Below are 23,217 nucleotides of genomic sequence, written 5' to 3' on the forward strand. Positions count from 1 at the left end.
GTGTTATTGGTCCAATCAAACCTAAACCAACTTTGGAAGCCCACAAGTTGAGAGCTCATTCCATGGATCTTCTCCTTCCCATTTGGTCCATCATTTTATCTCACACATATATATATATACAGAGAGCTTCCATTGAGGGATCCCTCAAATAAGCTTATTTGAGGGACACCCCTTGTAGGCCCCACTCCGGATTGTATTTCACTAATCCAAACCGTCTATTTTGTAGATACTCATTCAAAGATCATCTCTACAAAAAATCACTTGAATCCGATATCATGTGACCACTCAATTGAGTTATTGAAATTTTAGTACTTTTCTTAAAGCACCGTGTTCATTGATTTTGTAAGACACAATTGGATGTCGAAACAGTTTCCGATTTGTCTAATTTTTTGTAAGGATGATCTATGAATGAATACCTAAAAAATAGATGGTTTGGATTATTGGGAAAAGAATTGTAGGGTACCCTAAAGGGCGTCCCTCAAATAAAATTATTTGAGGGATCCCTCAATAGAAGGGGACTGTATATATATATATATATATATATATAATATACAGAGAGTTTTCATTGAAGGATCCCTCAAATAAGCTTATTTGAGGGACACCCCTTGTAGGCCCCACTCTGGATTGTATTTCACTAATCCAAACCGTCTATTTTGTAGATACTCATTCAAAGATCATCTCTACAAAAAATCACCTGAATCTGATATCATTTGACCACTCAATTAAGTTATTGAAATTTTAGTATTTTCTTGAAGCACCGTATTCATTGATTTTGTAAGACACAATTGAATGTCGAAATGGTTTCCGATTTGTCTAATTTTTTTGTAAGGAAGATCTATGAATGAAGACCTAAAAAATAGATGGTTTGGATCATTGGGAAAAAAATTGTAGGGTACCCTAAAGGGCGTCCTTCCAATAAAATTATTTAAGGGATCCCTCAATAGAAAAGGACTGATATACAGAGAGCTTCCATTATTATGAGAAGATGTTTAAACCTCTTTAAAATCTACCTCTCATTATTATAGTGAAGGGGAATGGTAGCATGTGTCATTCCTTAACTTTGTCATGGGGAATGCTAGCATGTGACAATAAAAGTATTTTGGACAACCAAATTAGCATTATCTCTCACATCATCCCTTCTTAACTTGATTGTGTCTCAACTAGTCTAGTTTAGTGGTACTTCTCTTTCGAACGTCGAAAGAAATCTCAAATTCGAATCCCCCAATCCTCTATTAATAAAATAGAAGAAAATCGTGCCTTTTGATATGCTAGGAAAAGTCGAGTTATATATCAATAAGCAATATGTTTAAGCAAAATGTGAATGGGATGGAAAGGAAATTAGGTAGTGAAAGACTCATCAAAATTTGATGAGGCAACCGAAAGTTCATGTTTGAGGTCAACCCAAAAAAAAAGAAAGTGTTTGATAGGGTTACTCTCTAGTACTACTGGGCTTTCTCCATGGATTCACAAGTTTTTGGCTTCACCTTGGAGAGCTGGAGGGTATCCAATACACTGATGAAACTAAACGGATCAGATACCCTTTGTAGGTTGGTTTTGTCTATTCTGATTTTTAAGTAGCACATAGAATTAAAAGCATAATTAATAATGGAACTTTTCTGTATTACTCCAGTAATCAGTGCCAGATTTGGAATTTAGTTATGTGGTTGTTAGATTGAATAATAATGTATGGCCCTTGCTTGCTCTTGTACTTGACGACCACTAAGGACACATTTGGCCTCTTTCTCTGTCTCTAGAGGTCATCTGTTCTGTTTCTATGTTGACTCACCAATAATTGTCTTTGTCTTTGTGAGCAATGAGCATCACAAAGATCACTTTAAAAAAAAAAATCTATGTATGAGCAATGAGCATGGAAATATTCCCACCACAGTTTCTTCAATTCTTTCTTATATGTTTTCTAACTTTCTTTCTTCTTTCCATGATATACAATGATCAAGTTCAGATATGATTCAAACAGTTCCTTGATCACCATCCTCTTTTTCATTCTTCTTCTTCCAATTTTAGCATCTTCAGCCTGCACATGTGAAAAGCAACCCAAAGATCAAAACAAATCCAAGGAAGTGCTCCGATATAAACTAGTTGCAATAGTTTCAGTTCTAGTTTCTGGTGCTATAGGAGTTTGCCTTCCGTTCCTGTTGAAGAACATATCGTCGATTCTCCACCCAGATAAGGACTTTTATCTCCTAATCAAGGCCTTTGCGGCTGGGGTGATCTTAGCAACAGGGTTTGTTCATGTGCTTCCTGATGCTCATGAAAGTTTGACAAGTCCCTGCCTAAGTAAAAATCCATGGGGAAGGTTTCCCTTTACAGGTTTTGTTGCTATGGTATCAGCCATTGGTACATTGATGATGGAAGCTATTGCTACTGGGTACCATAAGAGGTCTGAGCTCAAGAAATCTCAGCCAGTTGATGGTGATGAAGAGAGTGATCATGGGGCACATCATGCTGGTCATGTCCATGGTTCTGCATTGGTGTTAGAATCTTCAAATTCGTCAGAGCTTATCCGCCATCGTATCATATCTCAGGTAGTTTCAAGTAAATTGTCTTTGAAAAAACATCTGAATTTCCTATACACATATGAACTTGATTAATTGATTGAAATAATGCAATACAATTTACAAAACTGCAGGTTTTGGAGTTAGGAATTGTGGTTCATTCAGTGATCATTGGGATCTCCCTTGGTGCTTGTCAAAGCCCTCACACAATCAAGCCTTTGGTGGCAGCATTGAGTTTCCATCAATTCTTTGAGGGCATGGGGCTTGGTGGATGCATCTATCAGGTACTCTCAGTTCTTAACAAGCAAATTTGTTTGTCAACCAAATAATAAGAAGCAAAGAATTATGCTCCTAAAAAATACAAATAAAAATATAAACTCCTACAAGTTAGTCCAAATCAATCCAAGTGCATTATTGTTTTTCTTCACAATAATATAGTAAATTGATTTGACACATTTTAACTTATTGATCCTTTTTCCTTTATTATACTATCATGTAGTCACTTCTTTCTTTATTTCCTTTTTTTTCAGTAATAATTTTTTTCAAGTTGAAAATGAAAAGTAATTTGGCAAAATGTAACTAATTTAAGGCTGTTTCTGATGGAAATTAATTAAGCTAGGACATTTATGATTTGTGCAGGCAAAGTTCAAGCATAAAACCATGGCAACAATGGTGCTATTTTTTTCCCTTACCACCCCAGCTGGGATAGCTGTTGGCATTGCAATATCAAACACCTACACTAAGAGCAGCCCAACTGCACTAATTGTTCAAGGGCTTCTCTTATCAGCATCTGCTGGGATTCTCATTTACATGGCGCTTGTTGATCTTCTTGCAGCTGATTTCATAAACAATGCCAAAATGCTAGGAAATCCAAAGCTCCAACTTGGTGCTAATTTTACTCTTCTTTTAGGAGCATGTTTTATGTCTCTCATGGCCAAGTGGGGAGAATCCTAATTAGATTCCAGTTTACTAAAGTTTTATATATATGGCGACATGATTTATATCAGCCCAATCAATGCATGGGGGGTCCATGTTCTTTTTGGCTTGAAGGGGGGGTCCATGTTCAACTGCAAACAATATGCAGACATATGTTTGTTTACCTCACATTTTTATAATGTGTGTAAATTTTGTATGATATTGCTGAAAATATCCTCAAAAAATGCTATGTAATGAAAAAAATTGAACCATTTTTTAGAATGTGGGTTTTTGAACTTTCCAAGTGCACCAAAAATCAAGAAGATTTTAAATAGCATGGCATTAGACTTATTGTAGGGCTTTGCTTGAATTGAATTACAAGATAACAAATTATCTTCAATTGCATAAAAACTTACTTGTAATGAGATAGTATTGTTTTGTTATTCTTAACTAATAACACAATGACACGTGAAAAAATTATTTTATGTATCATTGCGTTATTGGCCGAATAGCAAAACGTGTTGTCCGCATGAAAGTGTTTCTCCTTCATTTGGGACCGACCAAAGTGGGGGAATCTCTTTTTGTTTATGAGCTTAGTTTTTACTCATTATTCACACAATATGTTCTAAAATCTTTAGGTTGATATTCGTGGCAGTAGAGTGTGTTACGAAACTGGTCCAAAAACTAAAATTCCAGTTGTGAAATATATTCCTGGAGGAATAATATGTTGTAATCTGTAGGACCACCAACCAACCATTATTGGAATTATGTTCTGAACCAATTAAATTACGACTTGCATATTATTATTTCTTTTTTTGATTGAAATTACTATATTTTCATTTTAGGCTGAAAAAGGAGGTGGGAAAGGGGCAGGGACAAAATGGAAGCATATATACATTGAATGCCAACAGGGTAGCGTCAAGTTTGTCATCCTATCTCTGTCTTTGCCTCTAAATGGGATGGGCAGAGACTTGATAGAATTTCTTTTTCTCTTTTTTATTTTCGAAAAGATAGATGTGGCCATAAATACATAGTATAGCACCCTATATATATTCTTATTTATAAAATCGAATAGGTAAACCGAGACAGGGACAGTTCCAAGATGTATAATTGTATCTGTTCGTCCGTCCGTCCCCACCCTTAATCTAACCCATTAAGGCCGGGACTATGTGAGACCTAAAAATACATTGCAAAGCAAATCCTATGTAGTTTTAAAATGATTAAGACATGAAATCTGAAAAGAAGATGTACATTTATAAGTTGATTTTGTTGCATGAAAGGCTAAACACTTATTATTTATATAAAGTTATTGGACATAGTGACTATCCTTTTTTAGTTTATCATAAATGGGTAGAGACAAAAACACTAGTCTTTCACTTTCATTATATAAGTTGGGGTACCCAATTGTCATCCTAAGTTGTTTTGGTCACAAAGTCAAATGAAGAGAAAAAGGTACAAAATCAAAATTCCAGTTCTAGGGTTTTATGGCTTTCTCAATTTCATGACAATTGAGGCTAGGCAGAGTGTGTACTGTTTTGTTGCATGGGACAAATTCTTGTTCTGGTACCAAATAGTTCTGTAATGCAATTTAATTATATGGCAAGTTTTGTTCAAAATGCACACACTTGTCATTCGTCAACCCCACACTTCAATTCCATGTCGTCATTTTTACTCTAGCCCTTGCTTTTTCCAAATTCTCTCAACTCATATGATCATATCTATACATATATAAATACAAAGTCTATGGAATAGGCTTAAACAAGCCACAGCCATAGCAGGCCACTCTACACCACTCCTTTATCTTTTGCAATCTTCTTCTTCTTCTTCTTCTTCCTGTCCCTTCAATCTCTTGCTTTCTGCAGAATGCACATGCAGTTTCGCTGCCGCGGATCGTGACGAAGCCAAAGCTCTCAAATGCAAGCTAGGTGCAACAAGTTCAATCTTTATGTGGCTGGTGCCCCTTATAAGCATCGAACTTATTGCAACTAGCTTTCATTTTTGAGCTTTATAATGTCACCATATATAATCTGTTTGACTTAACAAAGTAAAATGAAGAAAGATGAAAGAATGTAACAGCATTACGCATGCAGTTAGATCTTTGGTCCTTGACCTTCCATGAAGTATATGCATAACATAAAGTTGTCAGATCACAATGGGTGGAGCTTCTACGACATTGAATAAGTCTAAGTTTTCTTCATCTCTCTTTCTAGTCTAAAGTAACCAGCATATAGCATAAAGAATAATAAGTGAAAGAAAAAAAAAATTATAAGTTTTGGGGAAAAAAGTTGAAGGAAATCTAATTTGTTATTTTCCAAAAACAAAAACCAAAAAAAACATAATCTGATCCCTCCAATGGCCTTGTGTTCTAGGCCTTTTGGCTAGATACCCATTTTAGCTTTTCTCAATTTAATAACAATTTAGTTTTCTTATTGTGCAACTTGTCTACGATGGGAGTCGTTTTATATGCTATACTTTTGTTGTATGGTAGCAGATTTTGAAATGCCATCGGCACTGACATGCACTCATATTTTTCCTGGTTGGTGTTATAATCAATATCTCTATAATGCAGTGATCGTGCAAGCAATATCAGTATTATTGTTTTCATCAATGTTAGAAAATCACTGGACCTGGACAGAAGTTTGTGTAGAAAAGAAATGTTACCAACATGGCGCATGCAGTTATGCAATGCATTGACCGGCGTGTGGATGTGCATCAATTAGCATTTGATGCACGTGAATTACATAATACATCAACAGTTGACAGTCATTCATGCGTGCGTGGATGATTGTCGCTAACATAACTCTTAAATACAATCTCACTCTCGATTTCAAACACAGAACCTCCTACAACCAAATTCCTCTACCATATTAAACAATTACTGAATCGCCAAAAAAAAAAAAAAAGAATTCAAATGTTAGATAAATAAACTAACAAATCAGTTAAATGATCTACCATGTTCAAAACCTTTTTAGTGCTTGATGGTGCTCCACACGGCAAGTCAAATTCCTTCCCTAGGTAAACAGAATTCATGCTCATGCATTGGCTAATAACCACTCCAAGATGGGATACTAATTTAATCTTTCAAGTGCCCCTTTTGCTTTTCTTTGCCAACAAGAAGAAAATTTCTTAGTCATGGATCATTATCATCATGGTTCGGAAAGAGACTTGAAAGCCTAATTAAAGTCCTAACCTCCTTTAAGCTGTTCATTAACACATAATGTCGTCATTTGGCTCCATTAACCACACAATTGGCAACCCCACACTTTCCTTTCTTACAAATAGAATTGAATTCCATGTCGCCATTTTCACCTCAACCCCTTTGCTTTTCCTGAACTCTCCAACTCATATATACAGTAAGCAATAGGCTCACTCCTTCACATCCCACATCAAATTTCGAAGCCTTCCTCTACTCTCTCTCTCTCTCTCTCCTCTCCCCCCCCCCCCCCCCCCCCCCCCCCACACACTGAAAGCCATGAGAAAGCTCACTCCATCTCACACTCTTCTTCTTCTTCTTCTTCTGTTTGTCCCCATTTTGGTTTCTGCAGAATGCACATGTAGCAAAGAAACCCAACACCATGACAAGGTCAAGGTTCTCAAGTTCAAGCTAGTTGCAATAAGTTCAATCCTCATAGCCAGTGTGCTTGGTGTCTCTCTCCCAATGTTGGGCAAGAAAATCCCAACTCTGCGCCCCGAAAACGATATCTTCTTCATGATCAAAGCCTTTGCTGCTGGCGTGATTCTAGCAACAGGGTTCATCCATATCTTGCCTGAGGCATTTGAGAGCTTGACAAGCCCCTGCCTCAGCCAAACACCATGGGGGAATTTCCCATTTACCGGCTTCATTGCAATGCTTTCGGCTATTGGGACGATGATGATCGATACCTTTGCCACCAGTTATTACAGAAGGTCACATTTCACTAAAGCACTGCCAGTGAAAGAGGATGAGGAGATGCATGGGGTGCATGAGGGTCATGTGCATGTTCATACTCATGCCACACATGGTCATGCCCATGGATCCGGTGCAATTTTACCGGAGGATTCAGCTTCATCTTTCGAGCTTATTAGGCATCGAGTGATATCACAGGTAGAGTTGGCTTGTATTTTTAGTTGTTTATGGTTCAATATTTTTGGTGATAGAGTTTGTTGGGTAGGTGCACACTCTGTTTCTCCCCTGTGTCCTCTGTTTTTTGCTCTGCCATTCCTATGAACTACTTCCTATACTTTGTAATTACAATTTACAAGCATACAGGTATTTGAAATTATTCCCAGAAGGAAGAAGCTTGAGTGAGTCCTGAATTGAAACATTTTCTTATCTGATTGATCAAAGAACTCTTTTGTTCAATTGGTTACAAACTATGGTGGTCCTGCATTGATTAGTTTGTTTTAATTTTACAATTTTCTTTTTTGTTTTTGTGTGTTAATTTCATTTTCCTGTTCTTTTTGCTGCTCTAGTTTTCTGATGTAAACGTTTTACAGGTTCTGGAGCTTGGGATCGTGGTTCATTCAGTCATCATTGGGATATCTTTAGGTGCCTCTCAGAGTCCCAGAACAATCAAACCTCTGGTAGCAGCTTTGACTTTCCATCAATTTTTTGAAGGCATGGGCCTTGGTGGCTGCATCTCTCAGGTATCTTCAATTTCCTTCAGGATTTTTCCTTTTCTCCATTGTCTCATTTAGTCACCCTATAAATACAAAATAAATATATGAAAGCAAACTCTGCTAACTTTCTTGGTTATAAGAAAATGTACAAATAAAATAAATATATAATTTTTTTTTAATGCATGTATGGTCTTGGAAACATTCATCATTTTCTACCCTAAGATGTTGCCATTTACCAATATGCACATGCGTCCTTCAAAAGGTCTTGTTGATGTTGTAACAAATCTTCTGGGTACCTATTTAGAGATCATGCGTATTTGTAGGGTCCAATGACTCCATTGCATTCCACCACCATATGTGTCTTCATTTCATTTGTAAAGTACGGATTGCATAGTTCACTATTGGGACAGTCTCACATCAGTTCAGTGCAGCATTTTGTTGAAAGTCAACTTTCATTTTTCTAGGGTTAGGGTAATTAAGCTGTGTTAATGTGTCTTTTCTTCACCACGAGGTTCCAAGTTTCACAAGTTTTTCAATCCCAAAATTTTTTAGGGTTGTGAGTTTCTATTTTCATACAATTTTATGTGAGTTGCTTCAATTGTTTGTGCAGGCCAAATTCAAGTCCAGGGCTATTGCAACCATGGTGCTTTTCTTCTCCCTCACCACCCCAATTGGAATTGGTGTTGGAATGGGAATATCAAACATTTACAATGAGAGCAGCCCAACTGCTCTGATTGTGGAGGGGGTTTTCAACTCTGCTTCAGCTGGGATTCTAATATACATGGCTCTGGTTGACCTTCTAGCAGCAGATTTCATGAACCCTAGAATGCAAGGCAATTTAAGGATCCAGCTTGGGGCTAATATTTCACTTCTTTTGGGTTCTGGCTGTATGTCACTCTTGGCAAAATGGGCCTAAATGCTTCAATGCAATGAGGGCTAGATGTATGGTACATAGGTTTAGTGAGCATGATCCCTCTTAGGCATGCTCTTTTGTGTGTTTTTGTTTTGTTTTTAGGCTTCTCTGTTTACTTTCATCTTGAAATGTCTAGTGGAAATTTGGTAAATGTGTCAGTGCAACAATCTAATTCTTCCACCCACAGAAAAGTGTAAAAAACATGGAATGAATATAACGATCATATCTTAAACAAATAACATGAGACATATGTCATAATTCAGTTTTGAAATGTTGAGAGTTAAAAGATATTGGGGAGACATGTTCCAAGATACCAATGACCACACTCGCCATTACAAGTAGGAACACATTGTCCTCGTTTCACATAAATTTGTCTCCTATATTGGCATTGTTTTTTATCAACGGGGAAAGGGAAATTCGAACTTGAGACATCTTCTATCATTAAGTAGATGTGTATTAATAACATAAGAGCTAATTGCAAAGAATAAAAAATACAAGTTTATCTGTTCGAAAACATGTTACCATGATAATAAGAGAAAGTTAAATCTCACAAGGTTATACGTTCAACACTAACATCGTACCAATTAGTCTGGTGGGAAATTGGGTAGATGTACCATCTTTGAGTCAATCCCATTTGTAGATATGATTCAATTTTCACATCAAGTCTAGTCTAAAAGAAAGTGGCGTTATGTGCAGACTTTACTTGTGGCCGCTTCATAGTGAAGCCATTATCAAATCATGTTGTCATGTTGATTTTATTTCAACACTATGAATGGTTATGAATGTTCCTAAGAATTGCGCAATTTTCATATTCGTAATAATTCTTTCTATTGCAATTGTTATTATTCCTTCTACAATTAGAATACAATTCTATATTTACAGACATATAACTAAAAACAGTGATGTAACATACATGGGGGTTGAACTCCAAATATTCCTTAAAAGAGAAAAGGCAAAAGTTGACTCAAAATGGAAGAAAAAAAAAATCATGTGAAAAAAAAATAATAATAATTGTATAATAGGAATGGTGTTGGGCCTGTTGGGCTTTAGATCTGATCATGGAGGGCCCACTTCCAAACTTATCTCTCTTGGGTTTGGCATCCCAGAAGTAAAACAGCAAGTCTCTTGTGTTGAAGCTTTGCTTATGAATTTCCAGCACCAAAAGAACAAGCTTTGCTTCTGAGTTATTTGTCTTCGGAGTCGGAACTATTTTATATCCCCACAGAGAATATGCAATTTCTGTAGCAGAAGGGATTGGATTGTTGAACAGGACAGGCAAGCTAACAGTGATTAGTCAAGTCCTTTCTTGGCGGCTCAATCTACCGATCCAATACTCTCAGTTGGGTATGCTGTTACTCAGTCCATTCTTTTCTGGCTTAAGTATGCGCTCAAAGTGTTTGATTAAATGTCTATGTGAGATTGGGTCATTGAAATTTAGTGTCTTTATTCACAGGTGACTTTGAAATTTAGTATCTTTGTTCAAAGATGATTGTTTGTTGATTGGTTGCATCTGAAAAGTTTTGGTTTTTATTTGAATATGAGATTCTTTCAAGTGGTACACCATATCTCAGTAAAAACCAAGTAGTTCATACTTCACTTAAGCATTGCATAGAAGTATCCCAAGGAGAATTTAGTGTCTTTGTTCACAGGAAAGCCCACTTTGTTCCCTCATGTATGCAATTGTTATGACTTAGCTTGGAATTTTCTTTCTGTGTATGGGAATTTGATATAATTATTTGTTCCAATGAATTTATGATGTATTTCCTTTGTTTGTATGGGTATTTGATATAATTATTTGTTCCGACGAACTTATGATCACTAAGCATAATAGTTGTGACTTTATCACGGGTTTCAGTCATTTATACTGACTTTGAGGAAATTCATGTGCATAGGTGTTAGTAATGATGCCAATGAACTATGGTTATAGCCCATTAGTTACATCTCTGGCCCGGTGCATGTTTACAAGACTTATCGGTAGTCTTTTACAGCAAAATGTGTTAACCTACTCATCACTTGCTTGTGTAAACAATTCTAGAAAGTCCATTGTATCATCGATTATGATATCTCCCTCTCATGTTTGTTTGTGGGCCTAATACTCGTGATTTATGTTTCTATTGGTATCGATTATTTTCTTCTTCATTCTGTAGATTGGAGATAGCAATGGCAGGAGTAATACAAAAGTTCGTTACTGCATCATTGTTTATGTGGATAACTCCCGTGGTGATATTATATGCGTTTAACAATAATTGGCTTCCTGGTAAGGCTGCTGTGCAAATTCTGTAGCTTTTGTCATCTTCAGTCCTCATGTCTAATTGGTTGATATAAAACTAGTACTGCATCTTATTGGAGGTCCCTCGTCGTACTAATATAGGCTCGCACTAGTTATGCTGGGTTTTCCTTCTTAATGCTATATTACAATGAATTTATCTACTTTCAATCCTCTTTTTGATAATTTTGTCTGCGTTACTTGTTTTATTTCTAAATAAGCAGACCATTTCTCGTTTCACATTTTGAATTTATGTCATTCTGCATTTCGTTCCTATCCTAGAGCACCTTAGAGTTTGTCCATGTCACTCTTAATGTCGTGATAATGGGAATTTTCATCTCAATCAAGCCTTTTAAATATCTTCCAACTAATGACCTCTAAGTTCCCACGAGGAGAGTTTTGATGATTAGAAGCTTTGTTTTTTTTTAATATTTTATAATTACATAACAATATCCTTACAGTGAATGTGCTTTACAAGAATAAAGATGGCATCCTATCACCAAGTATAACTAGGGCATGTAACAGAATAAATAAATAAATAAAAGTATAACTAGTGCCAAGATGATGTGGTGCCATACTGCTGTAGGATAGCATTGACGTTGTGGGCTTTACTTTTGGAAACAAATTTGATTTTGGGATTTGAATGGTGGAAGAATCAGGATTACTATAAGATTAACTTTAGTCGCTCGATGATTTTACTAAATTGGAATTTTGTCTCCACCTAACTAAGAAAACAGCTGCAGCATGTACTAGTAGCATGCTATACAAGGATTTGGAGTTTAGACCTGTGTACAAAGTATGAGCTTGTGGGGTGATCAGAGGAAAATAAGGGCTAGTGGTGAAAACAGGAGTCCTAGTAATCAAATAAAAGGAGAAGAAGATAAATCTAGGCACTCTCCCTATTTCCCCATGTGAATTACATGCAAGGCTATAATTCATCATAGATTCTCTAAGAACGCTTAAAAATTACTGAAGATGTTCTCTGAAACCTATTCTCCACTAAACAGAAAGAGTTATATCTAAGCTTCTCGAACTAGTAATCTTTATGGGACTTTGACCCCAAGATCAGAGACTAGTAAAGCCAAGCTAAAAAGAGGTTAGAAGCATAAGTACAGCCCAGTAATATGAAAAGATCCACATCAAGATCCATGGGAACAATTATAAACCATTTGTGTCATCTTTCAATTTTCAGAATACCCTACCGCTTAAAATTGAGACCGCTTGGGATATGAAAATTTTGAAACCAATCAATGGCATCGTGTTAGTAGTACTCAACTTGATTTTTCACTATTTAAGTTTTGTTTCTTATCAAAAGAATATTACTCAACTTGCCAATACATGTGTCAACTATCTTAAGATTATTACTTTTTTTTTGGCTACTGTTGGATTTCCAGTTGTAGGTAAAATGTTATCTAGAGCCTAGTGGCCATTGGTATTCCTGTGGGTGTATGGGTAATCTTGTGCAAAGCACTATGGTTGTAGGAAATTTCTGAAGAAAACATAGGCGCTTGAGTTTGTGTCACCAAATTGCACAGCCAACATGCCCTTATCACAATCATGCAAGTGAATGTCTGATTAAATCGAAAAACTTTGATCTTGTAACTTGCCTTACTATGTGATAATTTTTTGCTAGGATTTAGGAAGGGAGCTTTATAAAGTTACTTTCCGAGGTTTTCCTCTTGGATTATCTGAGCGTGTTCTTCATGTGAAACAGGTGCAAGCGACATGTCTCCATATTCACTCACATTGTTGAGTGGTTTCCTTGCTGTTATATCTGTCAACATAGTTATTGCATTTTATATATATATGGCAATGAAGGAACCTTCTGACAAACATAAGCCTGATCCTGCATTTCTTGCTGAGGCCAAAGCTAGTGTAAACCAGCCTACAGTTGAAGCTGATAGCTCTTCCCAATCCTCCAAGAAAGAAGAGTAGGATATCCCATTTGTCATTTCCATGGTCGGAAGCACTGAAAATTTGACAGCATCATGCAGTCTGCAGACCAGAAATAGTGATTAAGAATCCATTTGATTAATGTATGTTGGTTTTCATTTTCTGTCAGCTGCTATTGATGATGTGATTTTGCCATCACAAGCTCCTTTCTGGAACTTGCCACGGTTGATGCATTCTTCGCCCCTTATTTTTCAGATAAATTTTAGTGTTGGGAGGAAAATCATAGTTGCACTTACTTTTTGACTCAAAGCGATTGAACTCTCATATATTTGGGCTGTAAGTATACAACTAATTGAGATTGCTTTTATGCATGCTATAGGCCTCTTTCTATCTCTCTTCAAGTGATAGGTGATGAGTGATAGAAGGAATGTTTCGGTGTACGACATCTCCATGTGACGTTAACCATATATGTTATAACGCATGTATATTTATTGATATTTAAACTTAAAGTATAAACTTGTTGTTTTATCATGTTATAACATATAGATTAATATCCGATCCAAAAAAAAAAAAAAAACCATATAGATTAATAATATTGTGTGGCAGTTTTATACGTTACGAGAGGAGAGAGATAAGGAGAGTAATGTAAACGTTTCCAACTTAATTAAGATTGGTCATTGGATATCAAGGGGTTTACAATGAATATTTGTGTAAACTCCTCCCCCAAATTACTTGTACTAAAAAACAAATAAAAAAACTAATCTTGGTCAATTTTAGGTTGGGCCTCAGCTCAGGTCAACCCAACTATCAACTAGATTAATTTGCAATCTGCTACATCAATTAGGACTTGGAAAAGCCCTAGCCCCAAATTTCAACCCATTTTTCTTATATAATATTATAAAAATAGGCTACAAATACGAAGACGTGAAATAAAAGAACCCACAGATCACAGAAGGGAAACCTCCAAAAACCCAAATACCGAATCGAAGCTCAGAGAGAGAGAGAGGGGGAGAGAGAGGGAGACAAAAAGAAACACAACAAGCAGACCCGTACGAGGAGGACAAGGAGGAAGAAGGACAAATGGGTAGGAAGAAGAAGAGGGTTTCGTCGAAGGTTTGGTGCTACTACTGTGATAGAGAATTTGACGATGAGAAGATACTGGTGCAGCACCAGAAAGCCAAGCACTTTAAGTGCCATGTCTGCCACAAGAAGCTATCTACCGCTGGTGGCATGGCCATTCATGTCCTCCAGGTCCACAAAGAGAGCGTCACCAAGTATTGACTTCTATATTTTCCCCAATTATCTGAACCCTAATTTTTACGTTCTTTCATAGCTGACTTTACTATATGATAATACGATATTGATCAGCTTTATGTTTGCTAACTATGATCTTCATTGTTTTTATTTTTGCTATGTAAAAATATGATCTTCATCCTTAAAAAAATCATAGTTTGGTCAGTTGGTGCATCTTTCTAATGGGCTTTAGATAAAACAAATTCTTTTCTTTTAATTAAAAAAACGATTTGTGAAGAATTCTTTTGCTGGAAAAATAATTTGAGATTAAAGTTTTTATGTTAGTTGCATAGGCAAAAGTTTAATGGTCAATGGCATTGATAGGCTATCTTGATTTTCGAGCAAATTCAAGCTGTAGGTATTTGATGGAAGTTTAGTAGAATTTAGATTCCAGGAAACAATGTGGCTGTTACTATAAATTGGTTTTTATGTTGTTGGGATATGCTGAAATGTCAATGCCACACGCTTCTTAATAATGAGACGGCCCCTGAACCTCAGGAAGATAATGTATTGTATTAACCTGTTACTCATATAAGTGTAAGAGGAACTTTATGCACATACCTATGTGCTGATGATAAACTCAAACCTTGTCCACTGTATTCAAAAAGTAAATGTTAATTCATTTCTTTTTGAACTCTAACCAATTTTTCATTAATACAAAAGAACAACCCATATTCAAAAACCCCGGTTTCAAGTTTTCTAACTCAGACATAAGAACATCATCGTAGATGCTTGTAGTTGCTCATTGTTTGTGATTAAACTATTTCACTTGATCATTTAAATGAGCTATTATAAATGGCCATTGGAATTTGTTCAATATATTTGAACTGTGCCTCAATATAATTCCTTGCACTGATTTTCTTTTTCACTTTACTGATTCTCAAACTGGAAAAACTATGTTTTACAGAGTTCCCAATGCAAAGACTGGAAGAGAGTCAACGGATATTGAAATATATGGGATGCAAGGAATCCCACCTGATGTCTTGGCTGCACATTATGGAGAGGAAGGTAAAGGATCCTTACAAATATGATGTTTATCCAGAGAATTTTCTTATTTTATGTTTAGGTTATGTTATCCCCATTGATATTGATGATGTTTAAATTTTTATTTTATTTAAATGATTAAATTCAACTGTTTTATGCCGCCTTTGGGTTTGATTCACATTAAAGTTTCACCTGGATGTGCTGGCACATGCAAGTATACATAAACCGACCCATTTGAATCAAATTTCCTTGAATAGTATAATGTATTAAATAAGATGCTCTATTGGAGTGTTCATAGCAACATCCATGTAATAGTTATTTGGGTATAAAAGCTTTGATGATTGTATTTGGTCCAGTTGGAAATTTTTAACATGTTGAAATTCTCCTGTTTTCATGGTTGAACCAATTTACTTGCAAGAGAATGCATCCACATATAAACTCATGCAAGTACACACTCATTAGGATGTCCTAATCTGTGCATAAGAATTCTGTATGAAATGTTTTGTCGTGGTTTGTCTTAAAGACTAATCGAACCAACAAAAAGTGTACAGTACCTATCATTTTGTGTTGTTCATTTCATGTTATCTTGAAGTTATAGCATTAATCATATAAGTGGAGTTTATTTTCTAAATATTTTAATTTATTTGCAGATGAGGACGCTCCATCAAAAGTAGCTAAAGTGGACATCCCGTCAACCCAGTTTGTTGGTGGTATGGTGCCAGGTTCGATGGGGATTGGATATCCTCCTCAACCAGCTTTGGGTGCAATCCGGCCAATGTATGTTTTCTGTGAGGTTTCTTGCATATCCTCCGGAACCAGCTTTCAAAAATTTGAAAACTATATTTTCTGTGTTACATATACCATTTACATAAACAACATGTGTGTATGTTTCTTTGGTTTTTGTTTGCACCAGTTACAGTCCTGCAGTTCCAATGCCTCCAAATGCTTGGCAACCTCGTCCCCAGCCATGGTTTCCACAACTTCCAGCAGTCTCAATTCCTCCTCCTTCCTCATTGGGTTATGTGCCGCAGCCATTGTTTCCTGTGCAGAATGTGAGGCCACCCCCACCATCATCAACCCCTGCACATCTGCCGTCACATATAACTCCGCCTGGACTTCCTACATCCATGCCTCCTGTTCCTGTATCACAACCCCTGTTTCCTGTTGTTGGTATAAATAATGTACCAACTCAAAGTTCTCCCTTTTCAGCTCCTATGCCTTCAACTAGTATTCTCTCAAATTCTCCAGCTGAACTTAAAGGCTCAACAGATGCGCATCAAGGTGCGAAAACTTTCATAACAAGTAGTTATCTAAGCATTTCAGGTTTGATGTCCTATTTTTTATTTGCTTAAATGGTCTTTCAGATACGTTTCTTGTATATAAATTTTTGTTTTTTAGAAGTAATTCAAACATTTGGTATTTCAAAATTTTCAAAATTGAAACTTGTAGCTCATAATATGGGTGTTTTAAGTAGGCATGATGCTGTAATTTATCTGGTATCCCCTCCTTTTTGTATATGTTGGTAGTAACTGTACTTTAATTTTTTTAAAATTTCTTTTTGGAGTGATTTAATATGTGTAACATTCTATTGTATATAACTGTCTGTCTTGTCAAATGTTTTTTTTGGTAACCTTTTGCCCTTCCCTTGTTTGGCTAATTTAAAGTCTCTCAAAATTTTGTTTTTTTCTTTCTTAACAGTATAGAGTCAAAGCTGTATTCTAATCATAGATTTTAACAAAAATGGTATTTTCTTGCTATCAGATCATGCTTTCCTTATGTATGATAAAATAAGTAATAGATGCTTTGGGAATTTTCTCTTGTTATTTATGGTTCAAGTCACCTTTTGAGATTATACTACACAGTACTGTTTTGGGAGTTGATCAACTTCAAATTTGGATTTGCTATCAACAGCTTAGTTTGTACTTTGCAGGCTTATGTGTATTTGATATATTACAAAGGCAGTTTATTATCTTCCTTTTATGCACCCAATTGATCCTGATAATTGTTTTTATTTCTTGACCAACTAAGCTACTAGTTGTTCTGGTATGATAAGCCTTATGTGTTTGCCCTTTACAATAATGAAGCCTGCCCACATTGCTAAAAATATAGCTCTTCTGTCCTAGTCGATGCCTTTGGATTGTTGATTTCATGTGTGCAAGGCTTGTGAACCTGATATCTCCCTTGCATTTAATTGCTACAGGTGGGACCTTAATTAATTCACACTCTTATGCATCTGGTCCAAATACTGGTGGTCCATCAATTGGACCACCGCCTGTAATTGCAAACAAAGCTCCTGCTCCTCAGCCAGCAGCTAATGAGGTGTATCTGGTTTGGGATGATGAGGCTATGTCCATGGTAAGTCATTTCTAGTTTACAAAATGCTAATTAGGTTTCCTTTTTGCTAGTGTTGTGGCTAATTGGTTCAGTTGACTTACTTGCAGGAGGAAAGAAGAATGTCCTTAGTGAAGTATCAGGTGCATGATGAAACTAGCCAGGTAAGTCATACTACCTCTTTAATTTACGGAGTTGGATTGCTCTAACCAGATAGGTAGGCTTTATGTTTTTTAATTTATTTATTATTATTTATGAAAAGGAGGTAGGCTTATCAGATTGGCTTGTTTACCAATTTTTCCTGTTTAGAGAGGCATATACTGTATGAATTTGAACTTTTTTCTTTTGAAAAGAAAATTTTAGCAAAGAACATGTGAACCTTTTAGTCCTCCATCTTTCTGCTTTCCAACCCTTGGTTGATGGGCATGCTGTTTTGTTTAAACTGCCATTTCTCGGGTTTCCACGCAACTGCATCAAAAGGTTCAAGTAGGTATTTACATTATTTTTGCTGTTAGTTAGTAATTACAATTTTGACAAGCTTGCTGCAATGGGCTCAAGGATTCTTCTACCTAGCATCGTACTCAGTTAAGTACGGAATCTATGTATTTGTTCTTTTAAAATTTGGATTTATCTGTTGTTATTCACTCTCCCTATGCTTTCTTTTTTGGGGCTTGGGGTTTTGAGTGAAACAAGATCAAGCCCAACAGATTTTTGTTTAATTGTAGCAACATTACTTTATTATTGAACAGTGAAACCAGACTTGGCACAGGTCAGCTTCTTTCACAAAGTTTGGTATCTTTGGATAGGACCAATTTACTTATCTTGCTTGACCAAGTGAATGATGCCCCCGGTTCCTCTCTGATTATCTTATTGCTGTTTTATTTTTCAGATGAGTTCAATTGATGCAGCCATAGACAGAAGGATTTTGGAGAGCCGGCTCGCTGGCCGGATGGCATTTTAGATCAAATAGCAGCGATGGGCCAATGTCATTGTATGCACAGTTGGAATGTCATGCTGGTGTATGGACCTTGGAATGTCATGCTGATGGTTTATTTGATGAGCAAGGCGGGTTCTTTGGTTTGTCTTGCAAGTAAAACCAGTCATACCTTTGTGTTGTATTCTTTGCAAGAATGTGAGGTGGAAGGGAAAATTATTTTAAGTTATGATATTCTTTTTTCCATTTTCCCTTTTGCTTGCTCCCATAGATTTTGATGTAAACCTTTTAGGATATGTTCATTTGAAGGATTTCATTTCATTTCCCCCGTGATTCAATAGTATTCTAGTTTTATATTTCAAATGTGAATAGTAACTGGATTGTTGTTTATTGATGATGGTGCTGTTATGTTGCTTATTGTGACAAATTAGTCCCCAAGTGATAAATTTAAATTTTTTTTAAAAAAAAACATAAAAATGAGAATGGCTTGAATCCACATGCACTCTCCAATTACGGTCGAGCTTTAGGACTGTTTTCTTTTACGAGCACTTTGGAGCAACTACATCTACGAATCCCAGAGCTACAATTTGCAGAAATTTGCTTTTGCATGGTGTTGTGTTGCAGTCGATCAATGTGATGACGTATTTTGTATATGAATATTACACCTCCTTTGTTCAACCATATTATGATATGTAAATTACCAACATCACGTGGAGGTATAATCGTCATATTCATATATTTTTCATCATTCAAGTAGTACTTTATATAAATATTCTAGCTATGGCCACCAATCCCATCAAAATAATAACACATTGGTTGTGTACAAAGGTTCTCTATGGTCAGTTTAATCGATCTTCGACAAAGCTTAGAAAAAATTTAACATATATAGACGGTTCTAATCATAAGATTAGTGCTCAAGCTAATGCCTCAAATTAGATCCTATTCTTCATTTGAAACTTTGTTTCAAATACTCTTTTTGTTGAATTTGTTTTGCATAAGGCGCACTAACTCTATGTCCTTCCATTCTTGGGTAGTAGCACTAGTACTCATGTGTTGCTCGTCTTATCATAGTTTAATTTTGTACATGTAAATTAAGTTTTTTTTTTTTTTTTTCCTTCAGATAATCACACATGCGAGTTAGGTTAGTTAATCAAAATAGTGTCAATTTCCTTTCCCTCAAGTTTGAGTCTCTCCTTCACATAAATAAATTAGAGTAGGTTAGAATGTCACATTGTCAAAAGTTTTTATACCTAAGAGAAAACTAATTATTAATATATTGAAAATGCATTTACATGGTGCTAGCAATAGCAAAAGTACGAAAGAAAATAAGAAAAGAAGGAAAATAAAAAATAAAATAAGAAGACCATTTCCTATTCTGGACGCCAAAAAATAGAATTTTTTTTTAATATAAATAAAATGGGGAAAAAAAACTTCTTCGTGTATTCATAAAACACGATATAGAGAGCAGATAGCTATGCTAAAATATGAAACCTAATATGATAATATTTGTTAGTGGGAATTTTCTATATATTCTTCTCCTTGTAGTAGGTCATATTTATAATACAACGGAGCCTTTGTGGCCAAGTAAATAATAAATTCATATTTCTATTCACAGTAGAAAATCATGAATTAAAGTAAATCAAATATAATTATAATGGGAATCATTGGTGTGTAAGGAAAGAAAGTCAATGATCCACAAGTCACGCCAACACTCCTCCTCACGTTGGTGCATAGATGTCACCAATGCCCAACTGGTCGAGTGAATTGTGGAATGCTCTACTAGAAATTGTCTTTGTCAAAATATATGCCAATTTGAGCTTTCTGTTTGATATAGTGTCGATCTACCTCAACATATTTAGTGCGATTATGTTGGACTGGATTCCGTGCAATAGCTATTGCAGCCTTGTTGTCACAAAAGAGATTCATTACAAATGTAGGTATATACCCAAGTTCAGTAAGAAACCTCTTTAACCAAATGAGTTCGCAAATTCCTTTGGTCATTCCTCTGAACTTGGCTTCTGCATCGGATAATGCAACAACCTTCTGTTTCTTGCTTCTCCATATAACCAAATTACCTCCCACGAATGTGAAGTAACAGGATGTGGATTTCCTATCTGTTATACTTCTTGCCTGATCTGCATCTGTGTAACCATCAATATTCAGATGACCATGTTTTGAGAATATAAGTTCTTTTCTGGGTGCAAACTTCAAATATCTAAGTATTCAAATAACTGCATTCGTGTGGTCTTCACTAGGAGAATGCATAAATTGACTGACGACGCTCACCGCATAAGCAATGTCAGGCCGAGTATGAGAAAAGTAGATCAATCTTCCCACTAATCTTTGGTATCTTTCTTTGTTAAGTGGAACTTGATTCGGGTATTCTCCAAGATTATGATTTTGAACAATAGGAGTGTCTACATGTTTGCAATCTAGCATTCATGTGTCTATCAACAAGTCCAAGACGTATTTTCTTTGAAAGAAAAATATGCCTTGTTGTGATCAGGCAACCTCAATCCCCAAGAAATATTTGAGTCCACCTAAATTCTTCATCTCAAATTCAATAGCCAAATAGTCTTGTAGTTGAAATATTTCATGTTTATCATTCCCAGTAATAATCATGTCGTCAACATAAATTATTAAAGCTATTTTCTTATCATTCTGATATTTCAAGAACAGAGTATGATCTGTGTTACTCTGTTGGAAACCATTGTTCTTCATTGCCATGGTGAACAGCCTAAACCATGCATGTGGTGACTGTTTCAGTCCATACAACGCCTTTCAAAATTTACATATTGTTCCAGTCTGAGTAGTATTATATCTAGAAGGAATGTCCATATACACATCTTCCGTGAGTTGTCCATGTAGGAAAACATTTTTAAAATCAAACTGGTGTGGTGGCCAGTCCAAATTAATTGCGAGGGACAGTAACATTCTGACTATGTTCAATTTTACAACTGGTGCAAAGGTTTCTTCATAATTTACACCATAAGTCTGTGTGTACCATTTCGCCACAAGTCTTGCCTTGTATCGCTCGATAAATCCATCAACGTTGTGTTTTATGTTAAACATCCATTTACATTCGATAGTCTTTTTTCCTTGTGGTAAAGTTTCCAGTGTCCAAGTCTGATTTTTCTCAAGAGCTTTCATCTCTTCCCTTATAGCTTGAATCCACTTAGGATATTTTAATGCTTCAGCAACCTTAGTTGGGATATGAATAACAGACAACTGATGCATAAAGGCCTTGTATAGTTCAGACAGTTTCCTATTGGATACATGATTCGCAATTGGGTACTTTAATGTCTTGCCAATATCATGTGAATAACAGTTTGGTGGCTTCCCACAATTCTGCCTGAAAGGTAATTGGTATCCAATAGATTTATTCTCTAAATTCACAAGTGTAGTAGGAGTAGTTACGTCAGGGATATTCTCAGGAGATTGGTCTGTTGGTACTGTTGAGTTAGAGGGGGGTCTTCATCTTGTTGTTTTGTATTGTTTGTAGGTGTGAGACTCTGATCTGAAACATGTTCGCAGGTGTTAGGAGAGTCTAGCGATTAATCATTGTGAATGGGCAATTAATCACTTTTTGGCAGAGAGTAATATTGTGCTCCAAACTCGAGACGATCGATCATCAGGTTTGGACGATCAATCGTTTCTGTACAGAAGCAAATTTCTTCGTTTTTCAAGTTGCTCCAATTCTGCTCTTGACTTCATATCTCCCCGTACAGCGTAGAATTGGATGATGGGTAATGAAAGAACATCTCATATTCTAGAATTCATATTCAAAGTGACATAAGTATGTTTGGTAGAAGGCTGATAACAACGGTAGCCTTTCTGATGACAAAAACACAACAAAGCGCACAAGGATCAAGTTTGCTAAGCTGGTTTTGTGGAGATGAACGAATGTCACCCATCTAAAGATTCGGGGCGTAAGTACTAAATCAAAAAGGCAAAGGCCCGTGTTGTGCAAGCACTTGTAAGGGAGTTTTAAAGGTCAATACACTAGAAGGTATGCGGTTGATCAGGTGAATAGCGGTGCCAATAACATCATCCCAGTAATGGCGAGGAACATGAACACCAATCAGAAGTGCTCAGGCGATTTCAAAAAGATGTTGATTCTTTCGTTTAGCAACACCATTTTGTTGTGGTGTTTGAGGAGAAGTCATATCTTAGATAATTTCATGTTGTTGGAAGTAAGCCTGAAAGTTATGATTGACAAATTCTCCACCATTGTCTGAGAGAAGAATCTGTATTTGAGCATTGAACTGAGCTTTCATCTGTTTGTGGAGTAACTGAAAACCGAAAAACACTTTGTTTTTGTTCTTCAGCAAATAAAGCTATGTCATTCGTGTACAATCATCTACGAATGTGACAAACCATCGAACACCAGAAGAAGCAGTGATAGGTGAAAGTCCTCAAATATAAGAGTGAACTAACGTAAATGGAGTAGTACACTTGTTCGTACTCAACGGATAAGGCACATAATGACTCTTAGCCAAAATACAAGTGTCACATGTGAAGTTGGAGTCCTTGAAACTTGATAATAAATATGGTATAAAATGCTTCATATAACTAA

The 23,217-nt window shown here is 36.1% G+C and overlaps 4 protein-coding genes across 5 annotated transcripts; all 4 read left to right on the forward strand.

Annotated features, from left to right (window-relative positions):
- LOC18779834 (zinc transporter 5) lies at positions 1,686 to 3,680 on the forward strand. The gene is made up of 3 exons (XM_007212301.2): positions 1,686 to 2,543; positions 2,648 to 2,797; positions 3,153 to 3,680. Exons 1-3 carry the CDS (start codon positions 1,947 to 1,949, stop codon positions 3,465 to 3,467), a joined length of 1,062 nt encoding a protein of 353 aa, XP_007212363.1. The 5' UTR covers positions 1,686 to 1,946; the 3' UTR covers positions 3,468 to 3,680.
- On the forward strand, positions 6,884 to 9,098 carry LOC18779113 (zinc transporter 1). The gene is made up of 3 exons (XM_020562034.1): positions 6,884 to 7,512; positions 7,905 to 8,054; positions 8,638 to 9,098. The coding sequence occupies exons 1-3, from the start codon at positions 6,901 to 6,903 to the stop codon at positions 8,941 to 8,943; spliced, it is 1,068 nt and encodes a 355-aa protein (XP_020417623.1). The 5' UTR covers positions 6,884 to 6,900; the 3' UTR covers positions 8,944 to 9,098.
- Positions 10,040 to 13,634, forward strand: LOC18780541. The gene is made up of 3 exons (XM_007212218.2): positions 10,040 to 10,284; positions 11,088 to 11,197; positions 12,921 to 13,634. Exons 2-3 carry the CDS (start codon positions 11,101 to 11,103, stop codon positions 13,139 to 13,141), a joined length of 318 nt encoding a protein of 105 aa, XP_007212280.1. The 5' UTR covers positions 10,040 to 10,284; positions 11,088 to 11,100; the 3' UTR covers positions 13,142 to 13,634.
- LOC18779037 (protein SUPPRESSOR OF FRI 4) lies at positions 13,993 to 19,053 on the forward strand. 2 transcript variants are annotated; one of them, XR_002271213.1, is made up of 7 exons: positions 13,993 to 14,373; positions 15,300 to 15,400; positions 16,027 to 16,153; positions 16,290 to 16,657; positions 17,577 to 17,731; positions 17,818 to 18,476; positions 18,597 to 19,053. XR_002271213.1 is itself a non-coding variant. In XM_020562035.1 (7 exons), exons 1-7 carry the CDS (start codon positions 14,180 to 14,182, stop codon positions 18,666 to 18,668), a joined length of 1,071 nt encoding a protein of 356 aa, XP_020417624.1. In that variant the 5' UTR covers positions 13,994 to 14,179; the 3' UTR covers positions 18,669 to 19,053. The 2 variants fall into 2 exon arrangements, 1 of the variants encoding a protein (XP_020417624.1); XM_020562035.1 differs by having other exon boundaries at positions 13,994 to 14,373; positions 17,818 to 17,871.

The sequence above is a fragment of the Prunus persica genome, chromosome G4, assembly GCF_000346465.2.
Source record: "Prunus persica cultivar Lovell chromosome G4, Prunus_persica_NCBIv2, whole genome shotgun sequence".
In the NCBI taxonomy this organism is placed as follows: domain Eukaryota; kingdom Viridiplantae; phylum Streptophyta; class Magnoliopsida; order Rosales; family Rosaceae; genus Prunus; species Prunus persica.

What these genes read in the sequence shown, in the direction of transcription:
- LOC18780541 (XM_007212218.2), top strand. Translation starts at nt 11,101, where the DNA reads ATGGCAGGAGTAATACAAAAGTTCGTTACTGCATCATTGTTTATGTGG. An exon ending in TAACAATAATTGGCTTCCTG is followed by an intron (nt 11,198 to 12,920) that starts GTAAGGCTGCTG and finishes CATGTGAAACAG; the next exon opens with GTGCAAGCGACATGTCTCCA.
- LOC18779834 (XM_007212301.2), top strand. Translation starts at nt 1,947, where the DNA reads ATGATCAAGTTCAGATATGATTCAAACAGTTCCTTGATCACCATCCTC. An exon ending in GCCATCGTATCATATCTCAG is followed by an intron (nt 2,544 to 2,647) that starts GTAGTTTCAAGT and finishes ACAAAACTGCAG; the next exon opens with GTTTTGGAGTTAGGAATTGT. An exon ending in TTGGTGGATGCATCTATCAG is followed by an intron (nt 2,798 to 3,152) that starts GTACTCTCAGTT and finishes TGATTTGTGCAG; the next exon opens with GCAAAGTTCAAGCATAAAAC.
- LOC18779113 (XM_020562034.1), top strand. Translation starts at nt 6,901, where the DNA reads ATGAGAAAGCTCACTCCATCTCACACTCTTCTTCTTCTTCTTCTTCTG. An exon ending in GGCATCGAGTGATATCACAG is followed by an intron (nt 7,513 to 7,904) that starts GTAGAGTTGGCT and finishes AACGTTTTACAG; the next exon opens with GTTCTGGAGCTTGGGATCGT. An exon ending in TTGGTGGCTGCATCTCTCAG is followed by an intron (nt 8,055 to 8,637) that starts GTATCTTCAATT and finishes TTGTTTGTGCAG; the next exon opens with GCCAAATTCAAGTCCAGGGC.
- LOC18779037 (XM_020562035.1), top strand. Translation starts at nt 14,180, where the DNA reads ATGGGTAGGAAGAAGAAGAGGGTTTCGTCGAAGGTTTGGTGCTACTAC. An exon ending in CACAAAGAGAGCGTCACCAA is followed by an intron (nt 14,374 to 15,299) that starts GTATTGACTTCT and finishes TATGTTTTACAG; the next exon opens with AGTTCCCAATGCAAAGACTG. An exon ending in TGCATGATGAAACTAGCCAG is followed by an intron (nt 17,872 to 18,596) that starts GTAAGTCATACT and finishes TTTATTTTTCAG; the next exon opens with ATGAGTTCAATTGATGCAGC.